The sequence below is a fragment of the Tribolium madens genome, unplaced genomic scaffold (genome assembly GCF_015345945.1).
Source record: "Tribolium madens isolate multiple individuals breed KSU strain unplaced genomic scaffold, Tmad_KSU_1.1 Scaffold_3;HRSCAF=73;Tcas5.2_LG2, whole genome shotgun sequence".
Lineage (NCBI taxonomy): Eukaryota > Metazoa > Arthropoda > Insecta > Coleoptera > Tenebrionidae > Tribolium > Tribolium madens.
In genome coordinates this window covers 5,004,345-5,026,315 of record NW_025401006.1, presented here as the reverse complement: position 1 = coordinate 5,026,315, position 21,971 = coordinate 5,004,345, and the positions used below count along the sequence as shown (strand labels likewise).

The 21,971-nt window shown below is 38.6% G+C and overlaps 2 protein-coding genes across 4 annotated transcripts; both read right to left on the bottom strand.

The window, feature by feature from the left end:
• Window positions 1-125: 125 nt before the first annotated feature.
• On the bottom strand, window positions 126-19,360 carry LOC123008321 (WD repeat and FYVE domain-containing protein 3). Of its 3 annotated transcripts, none has more exons than XM_044404120.1 (20): window positions 19,241-19,360; window positions 16,843-17,074; window positions 16,551-16,796; window positions 16,149-16,500; window positions 15,912-16,098; window positions 15,666-15,864; window positions 13,785-14,875; window positions 12,734-13,728; window positions 12,001-12,686; window positions 11,666-11,950; window positions 9,730-10,289; window positions 7,154-9,676; window positions 6,456-6,711; window positions 5,675-6,408; window positions 5,390-5,622; window positions 3,144-3,823; window positions 2,753-3,098; window positions 2,556-2,705; window positions 1,077-1,188; window positions 126-1,028 (listed from the first exon to the last, which is right to left on the bottom strand). In XM_044404120.1, the coding sequence occupies exons 2-20, from the start codon at window positions 17,053-17,055 to the stop codon at window positions 737-739; spliced, it is 10,140 nt and encodes a 3,379-aa protein (XP_044260055.1). In that variant the 5' UTR covers window positions 17,056-17,074; window positions 19,241-19,360; the 3' UTR covers window positions 126-736. The 3 variants fall into 3 exon arrangements, with proteins under 3 accessions (XP_044260055.1, XP_044260057.1, XP_044260058.1); XM_044404122.1 differs by having other exon boundaries at window positions 12,001-12,680; XM_044404123.1 differs by lacking the exons at window positions 15,666-15,864; window positions 15,912-16,098; window positions 16,149-16,500; ... (1 more) ...; window positions 16,843-17,074; window positions 19,241-19,360 and having other exon boundaries at window positions 13,785-14,241; window positions 14,290-14,423.
• Window positions 19,361-19,501: 141 nt separating this feature from the next.
• Window positions 19,502-21,951, bottom strand: LOC123006985 (poly(ADP-ribose) glycohydrolase-like). The gene is made up of 8 exons (XM_044401972.1): window positions 21,609-21,951; window positions 21,412-21,561; window positions 21,125-21,363; window positions 20,984-21,078; window positions 20,774-20,936; window positions 20,412-20,730; window positions 20,135-20,363; window positions 19,502-20,088 (listed from the first exon to the last, which is right to left on the bottom strand). The coding sequence occupies exons 1-8, from the start codon at window positions 21,861-21,863 to the stop codon at window positions 19,532-19,534; spliced, it is 2,007 nt and encodes a 668-aa protein (XP_044257907.1). The 5' UTR covers window positions 21,864-21,951; the 3' UTR covers window positions 19,502-19,531.
• Between the last annotated feature and the right edge of the window lie 20 nt (window positions 21,952-21,971).

The window sequence follows — 21,971 nt, the reverse complement described above, 5'->3', positions numbered from 1 at the left end:
GAATTTTGTGATTACTAGTTTTTGAGATATGGGAAAAATATACTTTTAATCGACTCACCTCGTTTTCTACTTTATGCTTTCAACCAAATGTAAGCTTAAAAAGTTGAAGCAAAGGAAAAATCGTGTATTTTGCAAGTTACTTTATTATATAATCAAGACATGGCATATTTACAATTTGCTAACCCTATAGAATCTATAATATCACATACATTTATCAAATATAAGGAAATATACTTTGGAATGCACAATAGTGCACTTGTATATTGTCTACAGATGCTAGTGCACACCTTTTTTACCTTTTTACCTACAGTCTAACAAATTCGGTCCATTGTTGAATACAAAAATAATATCAATCATAATGAAATTCATCTTTTTTCGCACGGAATTGCACTAATACTATCTTACACATTATTGTACACAAATTCCATAAAATCAACATTTACTGTATACCAGGCAACAGATATTATTGTTCTAAATACATATTGCTTTGCTTTAAAATAATACTTTAGCTAAGCAAAACACTTATATACATAAAAATACTACAATATAAATATCACAAAAACATCATAACAGAAACCTGATGTAAACATTTATGTATTAAAAATAATATAAAAAACAATAAAACACGTGTTAAAAACCGTTAAATATATCATAAATAAAAACAGTAATAAAATCACACCCAATATCATAATAAATAATTTTTGTTTACTATTTTGGTAATCTATAACTAACATATTTATTTTTCTGACTTGAGAGTGGCGTAACACGTCTGACATACCCTGACCGGTTTCAGAATACGTAATCGTGAGATTTCGCTCTCGAATCGGCTGCATTTCGAGCAAAACACTTGACCGCAATTGCGACAATGGTGTTTCCTTTCGTAGATTGTGAATCTGATATTGCAAGAAGCGCAAAAATCGGCTCCTTCGTCTTTGAGCCAGTGGTCAGCCGCTCGACCTGGAACGTCGCAAACGCTCCAGGAGAACACCCTGCCACGGGTGTCTCCCACGTAGACGCTGCGGTGATCCCTGGAACAAAGTGTTAATTTTATGAAAATTTTATTGAAGAAAATGTACTTAGAGACTGCCAGGGCTGTGATGGAGGCGGGCTCGGCGTTGTCTTTGCGGTCGTAGGCGGTGTGCATGGTTAGTTTGCTTCTGAAAACCAACTGGCGCTGCCACTTGAACCCTAAGAGAAGAAATTAAAGATGAAAAAAAGTATTAATATAGTTACCACTGTTGCCACGTCTGGTGATTTTTGTACTAGTTTAATGATTTGGTGAAAACTTTTGTACATAAAAAAAATTCTAATTTCTGATGATTTTTTAGAAACGTGACTGTAGTTCCAGCAGAAAATTAATGTATTTTGACATAATTTTTTTTAAATCGAGTATTCGCCCAAATATTAGTAAAATTAACTTTTAATTAAATTCAGTAAAAAATGATAACACTAGTTTTTTTTGTATTTGTTTGAGCATTTTGCACGTTTTTTAGCCATGCAGAAACACAAATGCGAAATTTTCTCGAAAACAAGTTAACAAAGAGAGATAGTTTTGTTTTTCTAAATGATTTCACTCAAAAAGGTAAAAAGATTCCTAAAATGGGTTAAATAGTACATTATTTTGTCCATTTCTGAGCGTTTTAGTATGTTTTTAGCCGAAAATAGGACTATTTTGCAAAATTTCGCTAAAAATAAACCGAAAATTTATCAAATTAAGCCAAAACTAGTATTATTTTTGTATTTTTAGAGTGTTTCAGCACGTTTCTAAAATACATTCAAATTTTTGTTAAAACTGACTGAAAAAGTATCAAATTAGATTGAAATTGATATCATTTTAGCGTATCTCGCTTGATTTAGTTCATTTTTGAACCAGAGACTCATTTATTTTGCAGGATATTGTCAAAACAGGCTTAAACACAACAAAAATAAATTTAAATTGATGTTATTTCGTTTGTTTCATTAGTTTTTTGAGTAAAACTTTGTCAAAAAAATAGGACGAAAAATACAAAGTATGGTCGAAAATAGTGTTAATGTCAAGAATTTGCCAAAACAAATAAAAAAAAATTAAATTACGTCATAATTTTTGGCTTTATCAAGTGTTTAGCATGTTTTTCAAGTAAATGATTTAAGGTCAAATTTAAAATTTAATTTGGCAACCTTGACTTTCAAATTCAAACGTCAAACTTTTATAGGCAATTGCCATTGCGACGGGCGATTGCTTTAGCTGTCACCTGAAACATTCTGATATAACAAATTTAGAAGCATTACCACTAATTCAGTGTCACCAAGAGATTTTTTGTTATCCGGTATTTCGCAACATTGAATAAAAAACTAGCCAAAAAATGTAGAATTAGACTAAATAAAATAGCGTTACCTATTTTTGCATTTTTCGGGCGTTTAAGCACGTTTTTGAGCAGGTTTGTGAAAAAAACATGAATCTTCGACATTATTATAAAAATTTAAGTGTAATCTGGTGAAAAAGGTGTAAATCTGGTAACTTTTCTGCTCAGATCTGGCGAATTTAATTGTTTTGAGCTGGCAACACGGTTAGTTACCTGGCCTGAGGACGTTCATAGGGTTCACGGTCCGTTTCTTAGTCTCTGGTACCATCACAAAGGAATCGGTCAGGCTCGTGTCAGACTTGCTAGTTCTCATATTGGTGCCATCATCGACGTCAAGACTAGCACTATCAGCACTGTTACCACCTGAAATTTGATAAATCAGTATGAAAATTAACCCAAAACCAGCTAACCTTCACTCTTCCTGAACCCTCCATGCACCCTTGACCGTCTCCTCCGCACAGGAATGGGAGGAGAAGCCTCCTCAGTGTCGCTACACGTCTCCTTTTCGTTTTGTTGCTCACTCCTCCACTCCTTTGAACTCGCTTGCCGATCGATCGAAGGTCTCCTCGGGTTATTGTCTTCGGATAAGCTACTCTCGGACCCCGATTTCATCAAACTCAGAGAGCTATCATTTGAAACATTGATCTGTTTGACTAGACGATGGTGAATCGGAGTCGGCTTGGCCGGACTCTGGTGCTTTGGTTCCACATTGGTGTTTGTCTCGTCGGGCACTTGTACGTACTCAATCGACCACATCTTTAAAAAATTACAAAAATGCCGGTAAAGCAGTTATCTACTCACTCTTGTGACCCCATCCGTCGACCCCGTCATTACGACATTCAACGAATCCCATTCGTGGGTCTGCGAGAAAGCCACACACAAAATCTGTTGCATGCGATCGGCCCTCCCTACACACGTGTTGACATTGGCCAACTCGTCCCCGTTTATGCTCCACACGTGCAACCACGTAGCTGCACACGTGGCGATATCCCCCGTGAGGTCATTCACGGCGACGGCGGCGATGGGCCCAGCGTGGCCTCGCAGTTGCCGCACGAAAATCCCTCGGGATAAATCCCAGATGATCGCAGTGCAGTCCCGGGATCCCGAGACGATCACGTTATAAGCGGGACTTGCCGCGAGACATGTCACTGCGTCCGTGTGGGCATAAAGGTTGTGTTTAATGTTGAGGGATTTTTTGCGGGATTCGAATTCCCAGATTGTTACCACCGAACTGGTCCCTGCTGTGACGATCAGTTTGGGAGAGGGGCAAACACATGCGAGGATTTCGCCGTTGTTTTGGACGACACTTTCGGATACGAAGACGGCTTTATCGCTGTCGTAATTCCCGATTCGAAGGGAGTGGTCAGCGAAGCCCCAAGCCACGTATTTGTTGTATAAAGTCGGGATTAGAACCTTGTTTTGTTCCACGGCGAGGACTGTTTTGTCGACATGGAGGATTTGACCCACTGGACTTTTCACTTCTGGAAATGTAGACATTTCGTAGGGTCGGGCATATTAACAGCGAGCTAAAGTGGAAAATTGACTACATTTTTTCCGAACTTTCCTTTTTTTTCACAAAAATTGCCAAAAATTTTACAATAAACTGTTGTCTAATAAAATCACTGAAAAAAAAATGTTCCTCCCAAAAGTATTCAAATTGAATCGAATTTTTGTTTATTATGTTTCTGTTACATTTTTATTTACTTATTGACTTTTATTTCATAGTTTTTTTTGCATTCGATCCCTCAAATAGGTTTTCTGAACTAATTAGGTAATGTGTTTTATTTAATCTTTTTCGAGTTGTTTTTTGAAATAAACGAGTTTTTTTCCAAGGTTTTTTTTTTATTATCAAATCATTTCCATACACTATACATTATGACAGCAGCCTAAGAGTTTTGGGACTATTCTAATTTTTTATCAAAAAATGCCTGCGAGGAATTTAATCATCTCCCTTTTTCCCTGATCAATATTCTCTTTTCTTTTATATTTTCTATTTGATAAATGTTCTGTTTTTTTTTTTTTCAAATAATGTCATCCTAAATATGAGGGATATTTATTTTGTAACAATAAAACAGTATGTATATACATTGGTAAAGAACCAGAAAATAAAATAATAATAATCATTATACAGTAAGTAGCAAAATTAGGGAACAATCTTATTAACGCTGAAAATATTCTGTTTTCGCAAAAATGCTCGTACAGGACAATTTTCTTTAAAAAAAATACTACACAATTTCCAACTTGATTTAAATTTTTACACTTTTTGGTTTTTTGAGTAATGACGTCATCGACATTTGTTTAAATGGAAACTGCTAATTTTTTTAACCAATTCGATAGATCCTTTAATAGTCGAAATGGCAATTGAGAATTTTGTATTTTTTAAAAAGAAAATTGACCCTTTCGTGCATTTCTGTCAAGATTCCATAATTTTGCCGCTCATGTAATTTTTTTTAGGTAATTTTATAAATTTATTTGTCTACGTACTTTACAAGTTCCGGAAATGAACAATGTGCAATTAATTAAATATTGCAAGTAATTATCAATTTGTAATAAAAAACTTCTTTTTAAAATATTATGGACTGATCAAATTGTTTTAGAACAATTTCTTTTATTTTTACTTATTGTCAATAATTATTCAAATTTTTTTGTTCATTTAATTATATTGTTTGAAACATCTAAGAATTTACAAAATTATTACGGCAGTAGATGTGTATGCAACTAGCAAAACTAAAAACATACAACGATTTTATATTAAATTCGGCGCTGTTAACAATTTGTAGAAACAGAAAGTTTAGAAACGTGTGAAAGTAAGAGAAAGAGGTGAAAGGAGGCAATAAAATAGATAAAAAAAATTTCCTTTATAATACCTTCCAGAGAAATAATTATTTCTATGTTGTCGCCATTCTAAACGGTCAAAATTTTGAAAATCATTTCAGCGTACAATTTCCCGGTTATGTGAATTGTATAACAGACGAAAAGTGAAATACGTAAAATATTGCATTTTTCCTTAAACCGAATTTCGCTTTAGCTCGCTCTTACGTCTTTACCTTTGATTGGCTGTAAAGAGGGTCTTAGATTGTCCAAATGGTGGAAAAAAAGTTTCTCAGGTTGAGGTAAAGTGAACGCTTGGACTAAAGACCCAGTATCAATCACCGACGTCCGATTATTACCACCACCCATTTTTTTACAAGGATGTGGTTTCTTGAATAATTGTTTGGGAATTTGCCCAAAATTGTTAATAAAACCGATGGTTGCGTTCTTTTTCAGTGGATCATCGATACTAAAATAAAAATTATTATTACAAATACATTTTTTAAAACAACTCGTCTTACTTGTAAATATCTACATTTCCCTCGTAGAACAAATGGTGGAAGACATTAACTGAATCAATGGCCGGTTGTCCTTGTTGTTTGTATCCAAAAATGAGATCAATCCAGTGGTGGAGATTCTGTGAGACGTAATCGCATTCCAGGGCCATCCTATGCACCCTTATAAACTCTCTTGGGTCTTGTTTAGCCCAAGGTGGTAACACCACATCACCCAAAGCAACCCCACTTTGTTTCGCTCCTAAATCAAATTGATTCAAATTTTCCAAAAACTCGGGTAGGTAGAAAAATTCAGGGATCAATTCTTTCACATCAGCCATATTGTGTTTTGAGGCTGATAACCACGCCTCTTTGACGGAATGAAACATACGATCGGCTAAATCAAAATGTCCCCCTTGTAATCGTAGGAAATGTTGAGTGAAAGGTTCACTTCGGACCAAATACGAACACACGATCATCGCACTAGAATAATGTGTTCCATAGTGGTATGGAGGGGTTTCTCCGTGTGGGTCATCCCATTCCTTGAAACGTTTCCGAAACTGCTCCAAGCGTTCGGGGCTTTGGGCCCCCATCGGTTTGGTGAAATCCCGAAAAGTCATCGGATCGGTTAAATCGAGCTCTTCCGAATCATAATCGGCTAAAATCCACGGGAAAACCGGATACTGCATCAAGTCGTTATACGAACGGCCGGCTAAAGTGTTCAAATACATCAAATACTGGAAATTTGAGATTTCGCCTCTCTGAAAAACAAAATTGAGACACTGGAGACACTAAAAGGGTGACTTACGACCCATCGTTGGGTCACACTCGTCTCGCCAATCAAATTGCTTAAAAGACTAGTTGCTTGTTCGACATTGGCTGTCCGGCGTTGACCTGCGACCGATTGTTGAGCACTATCGGCTATACCGGTCGCCATGGCCATGAAACGCTGATAGACCTTATTCCGGACCTTCCGAGGAAAAGCCAGGAGGTAATTCCGGCCGTCCCCGGAAAACACCTCCAGGGCCATGGGTTGCAGGAGGTACCGTCGCTTATGAACCTCTCTGTTCATCCGAAACATTACAAAAGTTAGCGCACATGCACAAGCACTAACTGTATTCTTGTCATAGTTAGTGCTTCACAGTGTTGTTGTCACATTTGAAGCACTAATTTTGAAACTTGTATGGTACGAGTACTTATTAGGGTTTCGTTAACACTCTCAACAAATTGGAAACAAATATGTATAACTTTTTTATTAATAATCCGCTGACACTGCGACGTGAAGCACTTTAAAGCATTAACAATGCTTTAAATAAATCCCAGTGCTTCAAGTTTTCGCTGAAACTGTTTTTAGAAAAAAATGTGACTTTTTTATAAACGTTTTGCCATCACTGACCCAAAGCACTTTGAAGCACTAAACAATATACAAGTTTCAAGATTAGTGCTTTAAATTTCTTCATGTAACAATTTTTTTTATACACTAGGATATATCATTTGAGGATTTACCTTATATCTTCGTAGGAGAATTTGGAACACTGTCGCATAGCACGTGACCTTCTTGGCGACCCCGGATTGGGTAAAATTGGTTCGTATTCGTGCGCATTAGTTGGCACACTTTCAATATCCCGAATTTCACGGTTTTTCAATAGAGTGAAACCATCAACGACGTAACAGTGCTCCTGCCCGAATAGTAATAACCCTTCGGTTGTATCCAACCCTTGAATTCGGGCACAACGAAACATGTGCGAAATCTTTTCGTTCTCTTCTAGAAGCCTCATCAAAGTTTGGTTATCTGGGGGGGCTGAGGGTTCCTCCTCGATATCGTTCTCCTCCTGTTGGTCATCCGGATCAGATTTAAGCCTTGCGAGGGGCGGAAGTGGGGTCAAGGGTAGCGGTGAAGGTTCATCCACGATGCTATCGGCCCGTTCCGGTTCGGTTAAACCGGTAACTCCGGTTCTTTGTCGGGTTTGAACCGCTTGATAGTAGATTTTGCTATGATGACTTGTTGCGACTTTATACTTGAGTGGCCCTTTTTCGTGTTCAGGACGGTAGGGGTAATGCAAGTAGAAGAGATCATTCCTCATTGTCTTTTTCCGCATCCTGTGGGGCCCTTCAGTCATATCCAACATCCATTTATCGAGGTGGCAAGGCTCCGGAGGGCCCCAAAGTCCCCGTTCCCTTGTCAATTCGTTCTCGGTTTGGAGCCATTCTTGGTGGACATACCTTTGGGTGTGTTGAGTGGTGTTTTGGTGTTGTTGGCGACGCATTTCGACGAATTCCCGGAGAATGTTCACATGGTTCATCATCCATTGCAAGGCTTGTTTTTTGCTCATCCTGATCTTGATTCTCATGGTGTCGTCTTTTCGGACTTTTGTTCTGCTAGCTAATCGTGTTAAACCTCCAGTGACTTTATGAATTTTCGATTGGATTTGGTTGTGTAACTCCCACGGGACTCGATAGGTCGCTTTACGTTCAGCATCCACATAGTTTAGCCATAGTTTTGAGGCGGCGTCGAAAACTTGCTCTCGGACTATCGTCAAATCGGGTGCTTTGGCATTCGGATTTGGGGACGCTAGCGTGACTTTAAAAACTTCTTCAATTGCTGGTTTTTTACAAACGTAGAGTTCTTCCCACACGCGTAATGCCGCTCCGGCCATTAAATTCCGCCCTTGATGGGCATTTAATTGCTCATCTCGAGACTCAAGTTCACTGCTAGGATTGACGTGCCATGTTGTCCTCATATTTGACTCCAACATGATTTTCATGTCGGCTGTTAATTGGAGAAGGCAGTAAGTAAGGCACCCAATGAAATCTAATTCGTGATTGCCAGCTCCGAAAACAATCAAACGATTGGTGGTGAGTTTGTGTAAGGCTTCTAATACTGACATTTGATCGGCTATAGTGTCAGTAGGGCGGGACAAGAGAAACAAAATACTGCGATTTAGGCAATGGTAGAGACATTCTAGCGAGAGATTGCCGGTCCGGCGTTTTGCTTGCCCGATTAATTTCACTATAAAATCGAAGACTTCGTGAGGGTCTTTAGTTAAAGAACCTTGCCAGAGTTTGTCGACTATTCGCGCCGTTAAGTAAAACACGTTGGGTGTCACGTGTTGAATATGGGCATTGGCGAGTGGTACCACTGGAATTGCCGCTTGGTCCCCCACCAGCATATCCGCAGCTAAAAGATGGTCCATCAGAGTGGCCAAAATTTCGGTCTGGTAACAAATTTGTTGAGACGTGGTGGAATTCACAGGATACGCATCTAAAACCAGGTCAATGACCGGTGAAACTTTCCCTGTCGTAGATAAACTTAACGAATCGACTACAATAACCCGAATAAAGTCAATAATAAATTGTCTGACAGGATGCGTGGTTAGGGGATCCTCATCAGGGGTTCTCGGTACGATAATGACATCGGTTTCGTCACAAGCGGGAGTAGAAGCACCGCTACTATCCCCACTATCCATACTTGAGACTACAGGTGGGGGAAATAGGACCCCAGCCAGGGCCCCGAGCACTTCCGATGACATAAAAATGGGCATAAAATCGGGCATGTTGTGATACAATTGGAACAAAACTTGGATAATCGAAATTGGGTGGTTTTGCAACCATTCGGGTAAAGTCGACTCACTAGTGTGGAGCATTGCCCTCGCTATTGTCAATAAAACGACGACAGCTTCGGGACAAAGACAAATCCGGGGGGCCACACTAGTTGCCGGTTGATTGCTTATAGAACTGCCCCAAAGAAACGTCCAAATTGCATCCAAATCGAACTTTGTCTCGACTGGTAGAAGCTTGACCGGGACCCCCATGATGAGTGCAGTTAGCAGGAAATAAATTTCTGGTACGTCTAAATGTGCGGGGAGTAGCCACCCCAAATACTGAAACCCGGGAATGTGGAGGGCTTCCGATTTAGTATCACTCCCTTGAGTACTATTCATGTGACACCCTAAAACTACCGCCATTTTGTTGTGAGTGACTTGTTCTGTGTAGCGCAACCACCCGCCATTGCTGCTGCCATCGCGGAATCTATAAAAAAAACGAATTAATCAATTGGTAAGTACTAAAGGAAACTTCTTTACCGGTTCATAAGTCCGGGATTCGAGCACATCACCACCAAAATCCTTAACCCCCAAACCACAGTCGTCGCATGCAAATTCGGCTGCATGAAAAGCAGGATCCAGTCAAACCCCAACGTGCGTGCGATTTCCTCCCCGACGATGTTTCTTTGTGCGAAAAGCATGGAATGTATCAGACCCAAACACCGATTCCTCAGAAGAATATTCTCTCCTTCGCCCTCTTTCTCCGAGTCACCTTCACGCAAAATCAGAGGTTTTTCGTTAAAGTTTGAGGATTGAGGGAGTGTGGCTGCCATAAATTGTCCGAAAAGTAACAAATCGGGTTGGCGGGGTTGACCTCCTAAGAGGACTGAAAGCAGGGAGAAGAGGACTTGACGCGTGGCGTTATGTTTGACTTCGGGAGTTATATGGAGGAGTTTTTCAACGAGTTGCAAGTCGCGCATTATCCATGTATTGTTACGTTTTTCGTTCGATTCAGCTGCGAGTTCGTAGAGGTGCTCCAAGTGGGAGCGGAGGAGTTCGCCGGGGGCTTCATGCCAGACTTCCAAGTCGCAGAGGAGGTCCTACATTCAAATAAATAACAAATTATTAGTCACTGTTGCCAGAAAATTCACCAGATGCGAGTTGAAAAATTTGTCAATTTTCACAAGATTACGATTTGTATGGCAATCTCGCTAAACAACGCAGTTTTCAAGCTTAAAAAAACTGCTTAAACTCTTAAAATCTGTGATTTTTCGGCTTGTTTTCAACAAAATTTTGCGAAATAATTGCCTTTCTAGCTGAAAAACGTGCTAAAATGCTCGAAAAATACAATTTTAGATTAATTTCTCGATTACTGAGTTTATTTTAAGTACAAAAACGTGTATTTTCGACAAAATTTTGTGTTTTCTCAGCTTATTTTTGTCTTATTTTCCTCAAACTCAAGTGAGACAAACAAAATAACATCAGAATCAATTCTTTTTGAGATTTTTAGGCGTGTTTGGACAAGATTTTGCAAAATAAATGAATCTCTGATTCAAAAACGAACTAAGTCGGGCGAATAGGCTAAAAAATGATATGAATTTTGAGTTAATTTTGTAATTTTTTAGCCTGTTGCAATGCAATATTTAGAACTTTTTGTGTTTTTATCTTTCAGAAAGACAAAAAATGCCGTTGTTTGGGATATTTTGTTGAATTTGTGGCTTGTTTTTGACAAAATTTTGCAAAATAATTATGTTTCTACCTGAAAAGCATTTAAATTCACCAATTTCACCAATTTGGTGGTTTTCAATAATTTTTTTTTATTTATTTTTTTTTAAATTTATTTTGCTCAAAAACCAGTTAAATCGAGTGAAACAAACAAAATAACATCAATATCAATTGTTTTTGTGATTTTTAAGCGTGTTGGATATTTTGCAAAATAAATGAGCCTCTGGTTCAAAAACGAACAAGCTAAAATAAAATCAATTTCGAATAAATTTTGTATTTTTCAGCCTGCTTCAACAAAATTTACAGAATTTTTTTGTTTTTATCGGAAAAACGTGCTTAAAAACTTGAAAAGGGCAAAAATAACGTCGTTTTTGGTCGATTTTGTTGAATTTTTGATTTTTTTTTAACAAAATTTGGCGAAATAATTGTGTTTCTAACTGAAAATGTATTCGAAAAAGACAAAAATAAATTGAGTACTTGGATCCTGTCTAGTAAAACTTTGTAAAAAAACAAACAGAACAATTTTTTTAACCAATTTGGTGGTTTTTTGACTTTTTTGAAAGAATTTGACGAAATAATTAAGTTTCTGGTTGAAAACGTGGAAGATGCTTGGAAAACAGTTTTTTTCATTTCCAAAAAATCAACAGATATTAGAATTTTTACAAGAGTTTTCACCAAATCACCAGACTAACATGACAATCACGATCTGGTGAAATTTTACCACGCCTGGCAACCTGTTATTCAGACTTGCCTGAAACGCCGTCCGATTGGGTATAGCTGAGGACTCCCTCCCACTGTCCACAGTGCCCACGAGACTGAACGCAAGGTGTAAAATATGCGAGTTTAGGAGCATCCGTTTACGTCTCAACAACATGGCTAAGGTTTGATAGCCGCGTTTCCGGTCCATTTCCGCTTGTGCTACTTTATTACTTTTAACAACGCAAACTAGAGCTTTAACACCTGCATACAAACTTTCGACGTCTTGAGCCATCGCAATTAACCCCAATAAAACGGAGCAGCCACCAACAGTATCGATCTACAAACCGAAGAAATAAAATAAGTATGTGACTCGTGAGTTAAACTTACAGTCGTTGCAACTGGTCTCGGACAAAAAACTCTAACTCCTAAATATCCTATCACAACGCCTCCTAAACTCCTCGCAGACCCAGCTAAATGTCCAGCTGAATTGTGTAAAATCCGAATGGGAGTAGCACTTTCATGACTCGACATCCCTAATTGTTTAGCAATCGATTTATTATCAGTACGACTGTAAACTTTCCGGATCTTGTTCAAGGTGAGTTGCGAAACGGCTTTGGCGTTAAGTCCAAAAACGACTTTTTCCTCCGACACCAACTGCATTGTTTCTGAAGTGTTGAGATTGGGGGCGAGGAAAGAACCCATATAGTGGGGCCCTAAATGGAACATTTGGGAGACCACAACTGGGGTTAAAACCTCTTCGAACAAGTGGCAAGGGCCTTGCTTCCAACACAGTCGGGAGTATCTCCTCCAAGCAGGCGGAGTTCCGATGAAACCATAAACTGAGGAGGCCACCGTGAGGTTAGCACTCCCACCACCTGGGTTTTGCGATATGTAGTGCATTTTTTGCGCGTGGAGTTGTTGGCCGTCGAGATAAAGAGCAAAGGAGGAGTTTTTCAACACAGCACGGTTTAGGACTACGACAATGTGATGCCATTGGCCTTCTTGGAGAATGTCGGGGCACCAGACTCGCGCACCATGCTCGCCGGAGCCTTCCGGCTCCCAATCACCTACATCTGTGAGATATTTAATGCTACAATTACGACGTTTTTTGATGACTTACGGTGCGGAATGTGAGTTTCCTGAGTCGACACAATGATTGCCTTATCCCTCGCCGATAAAACGACTGACAAGCACACCAAATGGTCCTCCCGGGCCGCGTTGAAGTTCCTCACTAGGGTCAATAATCGGACACAATGTGGGTCAGTCCTCGGATCAGAAAACTTATCAACACAAATCCAAGTGGAGTAACTCAGTCCTGTCTGGGGAGGAAAGAGTCGATCCCCGGACCCAATCCCCCCCAAAACGCTACTATCCAAAGTCGAGACAACACTCGGAGCTGCAGGGGACTGTGGAGCGATACTCGGGAGGTACAAACACCCAAACCCCTCCGCCGACATATCAAACTCCACAAAGGGAGGAAGAGTGTACGATGACTGCGCCCGGAAATCCTTTGGAGTGGTCATCGAAACCAAAGTCTTGATTCTTGTCAACGGTACCGGCCCTCCTCCCTGCTCCTTACTCTCCAAAGGCAAGCAACACAGGGGGTTCCCCAAACGGAGAAAATTCCGTAAGTCGGTGGGTTCCAAAGCTTGGGCGGCGAGACGTTCCAGCATGTATTGGAGAGGGCCATGGAGGGGGTGATTTTCATTTTGGATGGGGGTTGAGCCGATTGACAGCAAATAACCGACAAATTCTTTATCGCACATGAGTTGTTGGTTACGTTCACTCCGGACGAGAGATTTGATCACTTCCGAAATGTATAATTGGAGGGTGAGGCCAGAATCGGAGAGGTTGATACATGGGAGGAGTTGTAGCATCGCGACTACTACTCCCGGATGAACTATGATCGGGTCGGGGATGGGGGGAGTGAGGTTAAGGGAGTTGATGGAGCGTTTACCGGAGTTGGGGGGTGGCTCGATGGAGGCTTGTCGCGACAAGGAGGGGGATTTCATAAGAATGACGTTAGGTTTGTCGAAGAGATCGAGTGCCAAGTCATAGAGGAGGCGATAGACGATGGTGGCGTATGAGAGATCCGGGGCGACCAAGTCGGACAATCTGGAAATAAAATTGTGAGAAAAATCGATAAATCAGTATTTACTGATTTGACTTACTCTGGATTCGTAACAGATCCGACAAACAACTTGTGATAAACGTCTTGTAAATCATTGTTTGGTGCTTCGAAATCACACTCTTTGATAGCATCGACTTTGTCGGTGAAACAACCTAATAATCTAAGAGTATCACAAAGACTAGTTTTGCAAATTTCGTGATAGAAAAACTTTGCATTGGCCGGTTCGAATCTCATAGCGGTTGAAATCGTATGAAAAACCAATTGGAGGAGTGTCAAAACCTCCGGATTTGTTTCTTTCTGCTTCAGCTTCCCTTCCAGTGCTACCAAAACACTAGTCACATAAACAAACCCGTTAACTTTACGAAAAACAGTCCGAGTTCGATGCGACTCTTTCAAACACAATTTCAAAGCTTCCAAAATATCGATTTTGAGTTGAAGTGCGGTTCGTGGAGCCGAATGGAGAGTTGTGAGGAGTTGAGCCATGTCTTCGTCACCTCCTGTGGTCAAAACCAGTTCTTTGATAATCCCTAAAGCCGAGTACCTACATTCGGGATATTGGACTAGTTCTTGCACGCATTTCGCTCCTCCACACTCGCGTAAAACCGTAGCATTTGACTGGTTTCCAGCCAGGAGGTGTGTCAGAGCTTCCACTACAAGAGTTCCGAGTTTTTCCTGACCAGAGGGTATTTTAAACTCGGGTTTGGATTTTTTCTCTTCGAGGAAACTTAAATAACGGTTCAAACAAGTAACGAAAACTTCCAACATGCCAACTTCGCGATAAACATCTTTAAATATAACGTTGTGTTTCAATATGTTCAACAGGGTCTGTACACATAATATACTACAGTCTACGTGATTTAAACTATGAGTTTTAAGAAAAATTGACATGGAGATTAGTTCTTTGCAAGGTACAAAGTTTAATTGGAATACGAGGAATTCGATCAGTTCGAACAATTTGCTTTGGATTTCTTCAGACTTGTAGTGGATTTTTTCGGTGAATTGGCTTAGAGTATTTTGGTTTTCGAGGATGAAGTAATTGGCGTTGTCCGAATGGTAAATGCTTGAGATTGCGTCGAGGATTGTACAGCAGAGGAGGGGCGAGTTGGATTTCAGGAATGTGCTCTGTAAAACCTGAAAAACATTTTTCATGCAACACTATTTCTTTCATTCACAAGTCATTTGACTTGTATTTCTTTCTGTTTTCATTATTATTTTAACATTAATAATTTAAGTAGCAGAATAAAAACTGCTGAATCTGTGTTTCTCTAATATTTACACTTGTTTTGCTCCATTTTTGTTCTCTCAACATGAAACGAAAATGACAATTTAAAAAATATATGAAAAGTTTTAAATTGTGTTCTTGCAGTGTTTTTTTTTTTCAAACTTTTTTTTAAATACAAAGAAAAAAACTAGACATTTTTGGGTACGAAATACGTACTTCATTGTTCTCTCAACGTAAATAAGAATTAATATTTCAATAAGTCATTTCTGACTCAAAAGTCATAAATTTTTGTCTCCATGTTTAATGAGTTGTTTTTTCTTAAGTGATCAGTTAATTTTTATTGTGTAATTTAGTAAATTATACAATAACTTTATAATTAAAATTTTTAAAAAGTGTTGGTCCTTTCTGCTTTAACTTTTCATTTAAAGAAAAATAGATTTAATGTTATTTAAGGTTTATTTTACTGTAATCTCTTAAAATAGGTAAAAAGAAATTTACAACATTAAAAACAGTTATTCTAAAAAGATGTTTTTTCCTTAGTTTAGTGAAATTAGAAAAAATAAGGGGAATAAATCTCTGGTGTTTTCTTCTTCGTTTTTTTTTCAAATAATGTGAGAGGTAATGTTAATTATTTGCCAATTTGACTCAGATTTTGTTTTTTATTCTTTAATTTAATTTTTTAATTTAATTTAAACTTACGTGAAATGCTTGAATGTTTCGGACACTTGTCCCGCGCCCTGACGGCTGCGGTAGAGTAAAACCTTGCATTTGAAATAACGAACCAGTGGAGGCCTGAGATGGTTTCAATTCAATATAACCACACATGCACAATGAGGTCACCATGAGAACTAAATTTCGGATCGATTCTTGTGCCTCACTCGACTTTTCACTTTCTAATCTAGAAAAATATTTTAATTTGGTTTAAAAAAATGTCCCGAGTCTTACTTGAGTAAAAAATCCGACAAGAATAAATATCCTTGAGCTTGCCTAAAATCATCTAAGAGCGTCGAGGAAACTTCGCTGGAATCTTTCAAAAAACAAAAAACCGTTACAAACATTTCGACTAATTCTAGTGGTGCTAATTCAGGTACTCTTTTCATGTTTTCTATACACAAAGCGACGCAGCCTTTTGCTGAAATTTAGTAAAGTTAGAGAGAAGTTTTCGTAAATTGTGGGAATTACAGTGGATGTAGCCGACAACAGGGGGTGTAAGCCCATGCCGGGAGAGGGTCATTAGGACTTCGGCTGCACTTTTCCTCCACATGACGTTATGGGAGGGACACCATGAAGTGATAGCGGAAAATAATAAAGTCAGATCATCCTTCCGGGCCAGTTCTTCGGCCGGGATTCGATGACTGCACAGACGGACTAAAAGTTGTACAAAAATTTTCTGGAGCAAAATCCTCCTTTCTCGTGGCGTGAAATCACTCGAGGAGTCTTTACTGTTGGCTTCCTGCTCCGACATTTCCGGCAAATCGAAAAACAAATACAGGCATTTCACTAAAGTTGACGGAACCGAAACCTCAGACATGACCTAAAATTGGGGTGTTTTTTTTCCGAAAAAGCAATTTTGTGAGAGAAAACCTGAACTAAAGTCGCATCTCCCGCCGCTAGGAGATTCAGAGTACTCAGAAGCATCCACCCATTGCTCGACTCTTCGCAATTTTCAATTTCTAGAAATTTTGCAATGGCACAACTCGCCGCTTCCGTGCTCTGATTCGAGGCCCTTTTTCTTATTTCCGAAACCATGAGAAGTGACACTTGGTGGCAAAACGCGAGGATATCCCAGAATTTCTCATTCATGTCGCATGTGGGACTCGATCCGAACACCTTAAATCACTGAATTTACCAAATATTGATTCTTTGATTTAATCACCTTGCAAAAAAGCGGGAGCATGTTATAAAGTTTATCATCCCGCTCTTGGTCTGTTAATGGATGTGACGGGTGCGTGTACTCCGAGAAGAGCTTTTTGAGATGCATCAGACCCAATTGGGTGTGAGGCGAACCGGGGGCGGCGTCTGATATGTCTGATGAGGAGGCGGAAGGGGTGCCACCGCCTCCACCTCGTAACTTTCGCATGATATTCATTGTGAGGGCCTAAAAGCACCTGAAAGTGAAATGTTAACGAGGTTAGCGGCGAATCGCTTTGAATTTCGTAACACGAGATTGTTAAACGGAAGAATTATTCTTGAAGCACTTTAGTAAGTCGTTAATGTCACTTATTAGGGGATTCTGAGACGAACGACCGATGTTAGTGATTCATTATTTGTTTATGAACCTGTAAAAATGCGACAAGTTTTGATAAGAGATAAGGGAAAACCGCCAATTTACTAATTTGAGATATCCGCTCGGGAGGCATAGATTTTACTGTTTGGTTTATTTACTACGCGTTTTGATAACATTATCTTTTTGTTAGATATGTGATGCAATTTGCTCTCGTGTTATTTTGAGAATCGTGAATTACAACAACTCGAATCAGCACAAAAGTTCTAGTAGAAAACTGGAAACTGGAGATTATTAAACATTAGGTATTTCAAAAAAAAAATACAGTTTTTTTCAAGGTTTGGTTTTATTTTAAGTTGTTTGAAAGTAAAATTTAGCTCTTTTACAATTTTGATAAATCTTTGTTTCTCTAGTATTAATTTTTTGTTTTTGTTATTGAATTCAAAGATATTTAACGTTGAAAACTTTATTTTCTTTGATGTATTTTACGCTATTTCCGCAATTCTCCCAAACTAAATGAAAAATGAAAATGTTTTGGGATCTCGAATGATGAATTTGTGATTTGTGATTTTTTTCTTTTCATTTAAAGAAAGAGATTTAATGTTTAACTCTCTAGGGTTTTATTATATTAATTTTTCGAAACTTTCCTATTGTTCTTAGGGAAAATGAAAGAATCAGATACAAAAATTCAATTTGTTTTAAAGCAAAATTGTGCTCTTTAACTCTGGGTTTGTTCAAGTTTTAAATAAAAAATAGAATTTCAAAAATTTTGAGAATAGGAGCAGGTTTACGATTATTTTACCCAGTCTTCGAAATAAGGATTCAATTTAATTTGAAAAAAGCAAATGAAAGAAAGAAAAGTAAAACATGTGCATGGCTGTTATCGTTGCCATAACAAGCATGAAAACAGTACAGATATGACCAAATAACAATCAAGTATCACGAAAAAAATTGTATGAAAGCTAAATGTTTATCTCTTCTATCATTGTATGTTTTTATTGGATAAAAAATGACAGGAAAAGAAAAAAGTGAATCAACGTTCTTTAAGATTTAATTTTTTTTCAATAGTTGCTCCTTGAATTTTTTTTATTTAAAATGAGATTTTAAGAACTTTTTTGAAGGTGGTTGAATTAAACTTAGAGAGCAATTAGACATTAAAATACTGTTGTTTTTTTCTAAAATTTTGTATTGTTTTGGAATCAAATCTAAGAAAGGTATTTTTTATTGTTTGATAATGCCTCATATAAATTTTAAAATATTCATTTTTCAAAATGTCACTGCAAGAGTGGTTGGAGTGCAAAACGAAATTGACAATGCTATTACCGCAATAATTAACTTTATAATTAGTCATTAAGCCAGAAGAAAACAAATTAACGTTGTCGAGGAATGCTTATCAGTTATCAATCAAACAAACAGGTTTTCAAAACTTGGAAAATGAGAATTCAAGTAAATTTATTGTAAAGACGTTTTTGAAGATTATCATGTGATTTTTTTTTATTTTTGTTTAGTCCCATAGTAATTTTACTGCAAACGATTTCAAGTAACGTCACACGCTCCCATTTTTGTTCTTGTTTTTTTTTGAAAAACTAATTGGCACATGTTCCGCGGTTTAACAAACGTGTAAAACAAACAAAACCGCAACAATCAGCCTCGTCCCTGAAAATCCATAAACGTAACATGGAAAGAAACCCACCAAAATGCAAAATCACAAATGGAAAACCGTAGTAGAGTCGTGGGCACACGAAAACAGAAAACCCGCCTACCGTAAATGCAATTTAAACATTAACATCGCAATTATAAATAATAATGACACTAAATTAAGATAAGAAAATCAAGCGGCGAAAAATTTTCAACGATGACACACTGACCCAAAAATCAATCAAAACACTTCCGACCATAACAAATCGCCTATTTTAGCAACAATTTCCAGATTTAGACGACTAAATGACAAGAAATTTTAAAATGGAAGGCTAGAATCGATTAGTTGAGTGGCGATTTAGAACGCAATCGGTGAGGTGAAATCGGTGGAAAACCGACGATGACTTTTTACCTGATCAAATTCGAAACGATGCGTCTTTTCATTTTTGCACTAAATACGCCCATTGGGTCTGCACAAGTTCGATGACAGCTGACACCGCATTTATCCACAACACAAACCTGCAACACCGCTTGGGCTATGGATGATGGCTCTATTTCGGACGAAACGTTCCACCAGTCGGCCGCGAGTGAGAGCGTTAGAAGTGTGCAAGAAAGACAAAGAAAGGCGATTTACAGCTTTTGAATCGGATTAAAGGACAATAAATCAACAAAATAAATAAAATAATTCATTTTTATTAAGAAATTACAAATAGCTGTTGACATGATTCGTCACTTTAGAGAAATAATCGCTAATCTTCCTCTTCTTATCTTCGATGAATCCGACAGGTTTGGGCTCCACCTCAACTTCCATGGGAATCTCGCAATCGTCACTCTTCTCGCTTTTCTTCATTTTATCAATCTTGGACAGGAAACTTTCCTCTTGGTCGTCATTTCCCGGACTTTTCGCCACTTTCCCGTCTATGATATCTATGATCTGTATAATTTCGTCTGAACTGACTGGACTTTGTTTTCGCTCGATCGTCACCGGTAAAACCGGATACTTTGTACTCGGCTTCGCCTCGGACTTCGAAATTTTCAACTCGTCTGTTCTGTTCGGCAAATTTTTCTTCGTTTTCACTTCCTCCTCGGTCGACGTTGAGGGCAAGTTGAGATCAGGTTTCCTCTTCTGTGTGAAACACAAAAATTGTTTAATTGTTGGCTGCGTTTTGGAATCGAAGTGGCATTGTTGGATAAATGAATACAACTTGTCAGAAGTGACATTTGCGGCGCAAAATCGGCACAAATACCGCCACAGCTGGCCTAAAACAACCAATTAATATAAACCAAACTTGCGTTTTGTTATTACATATTGTGATTTTTTTATTGGCGAGGAAGAGATACAATTTGTAAAACTCGTCTCGGAGCTCGACATCGCCGAACGAGTAATACACCAAGTCTCTCCCAGAGGCGCTGCATGCCATGAGTTGGATCAACGATTTTAAATTAGGGTCGCCTTTGAAGGCCCCACAGCCCCAATTGCCGGTCGCCACAGGTGCCAGGTTTTGTTTTTCGCGACAACTGAACCCGACATAAGCCTAGAAAATTTCACATACAACTACTGCGTTTCTTGGTGTGTGACATACTTTATTGAGTTCTCGCAAAATCGTCGAACAGTGGAATTGGTCTTTGGATTTGGTGAATTGGGTCGCGTCTATCACAGCCAACGTTGTTTTCCGGCGACCGTAATCGTCGAACGGTGTGTCGTCGATGAAGGGGCCGTCCCATTTGAAGGTGTTGGAGTAACCGGAGTAATTGCTGTATCGCTCAATTCCGGTGATAATGACGGCTTCGCCGTCGCCCAACACTTCGGTGAACAGGCGGCTGATTATCAATTCCGGGCAAATGACGAACCGGATTTCTTCCTGAACACAGCCATAAGACAAGACACCGCCGCCTATAAATCTAATTTTTACATGATTGGAATGAGCGTTACATTGCGACTTACTTATTAGCAAAATCTACTTGTAGAAAACCTACAGCTTCTTCTATCGTCCCTGAGCTTGAGATATGTACTTTGGTGTTTCCTAAATTATTGTCCAAAGTGTCCCATCGTGGCATTTGGTTCCTTGGGACGAATTTACGCTCGAAAGTTATGACACCGGCAGGAGCTAAAAACGCGTTTTTACTAACTCAAATTTACATTTTGGATTATTACTTTTGGTAGTAACTCTCTTGAAGTAGTGCATGATACACTTCAATTTTTCTGCTACACATTCTTGGCGTAAAGTTCGGTCATCGGCGTTGAATAATCTGCAAAATTTCTTTAAATACAAACACATTTTTGGGTGTTTTTTACTTTGTGAAATTAACACCAGGGAAAGTATCGGAAGTTTTTTTCCTCCAGATTAAAGTACATAAAAACGCATTTGCTAACAGTGACGCAACTTGTAATTGGCTCAAACTGACCGACTTTGAATGATTTTTTCTCAACAGTGGGATACTTCCAGGGACTAATTCAGGTAAACGTAATGCAAGTTGGATGATTTTGGGTAATAATGAACTAAAAAAATGTTGCGCTTCTTCCTCTTCTACAACCTAAAATTACTTTATGTCACTATAGAGTTACATTATTTCTAATACTACATCATTAAAAAAATGTTGCAGTGCTGTAAATTTTGGTAACTTGTTATTGTAAGAGTTTATTGCTTTTTCTAATTCCTCAACAGAGTTGATAGGTTTCGAAAGGGCTTCATTTATGACATCCCAGCGCGGTTTTATCACTTCCTCTCCATCCTAGAAACACACAAATTCATTTATAATTTATACAAGTCTTTACATACTTCTTTGACTAAAAATAAACTGTGAGAAGAGTAAGGCATCCTGACGTAATCATCATCCCAGTGCTTGGGTTGTGAGTTATAATGGGGCTGTGGGGGCTCTTTTAGTGTCACGGGGAGCTCAAACAGGACGTGGTGGTACCTTGCGGGCGTGACAGGAGAGGTAGCGAAGCCCCACGGGCCTTGGCCTTTGTACAAGTCCGATAAGGGGGTACCTAGCCATGTTTGGGTGTAAGTCCCACTTTCAGATTCGCTCATTTTGGGTCACCACTTAAATTCGCGTTTCATATTTGTTATTTTAGCTAAAAATTGGGTTATGTTGTGTCTGTTAAAATTGACAGTTGACAAGTTGGGGTACGTTCCAAA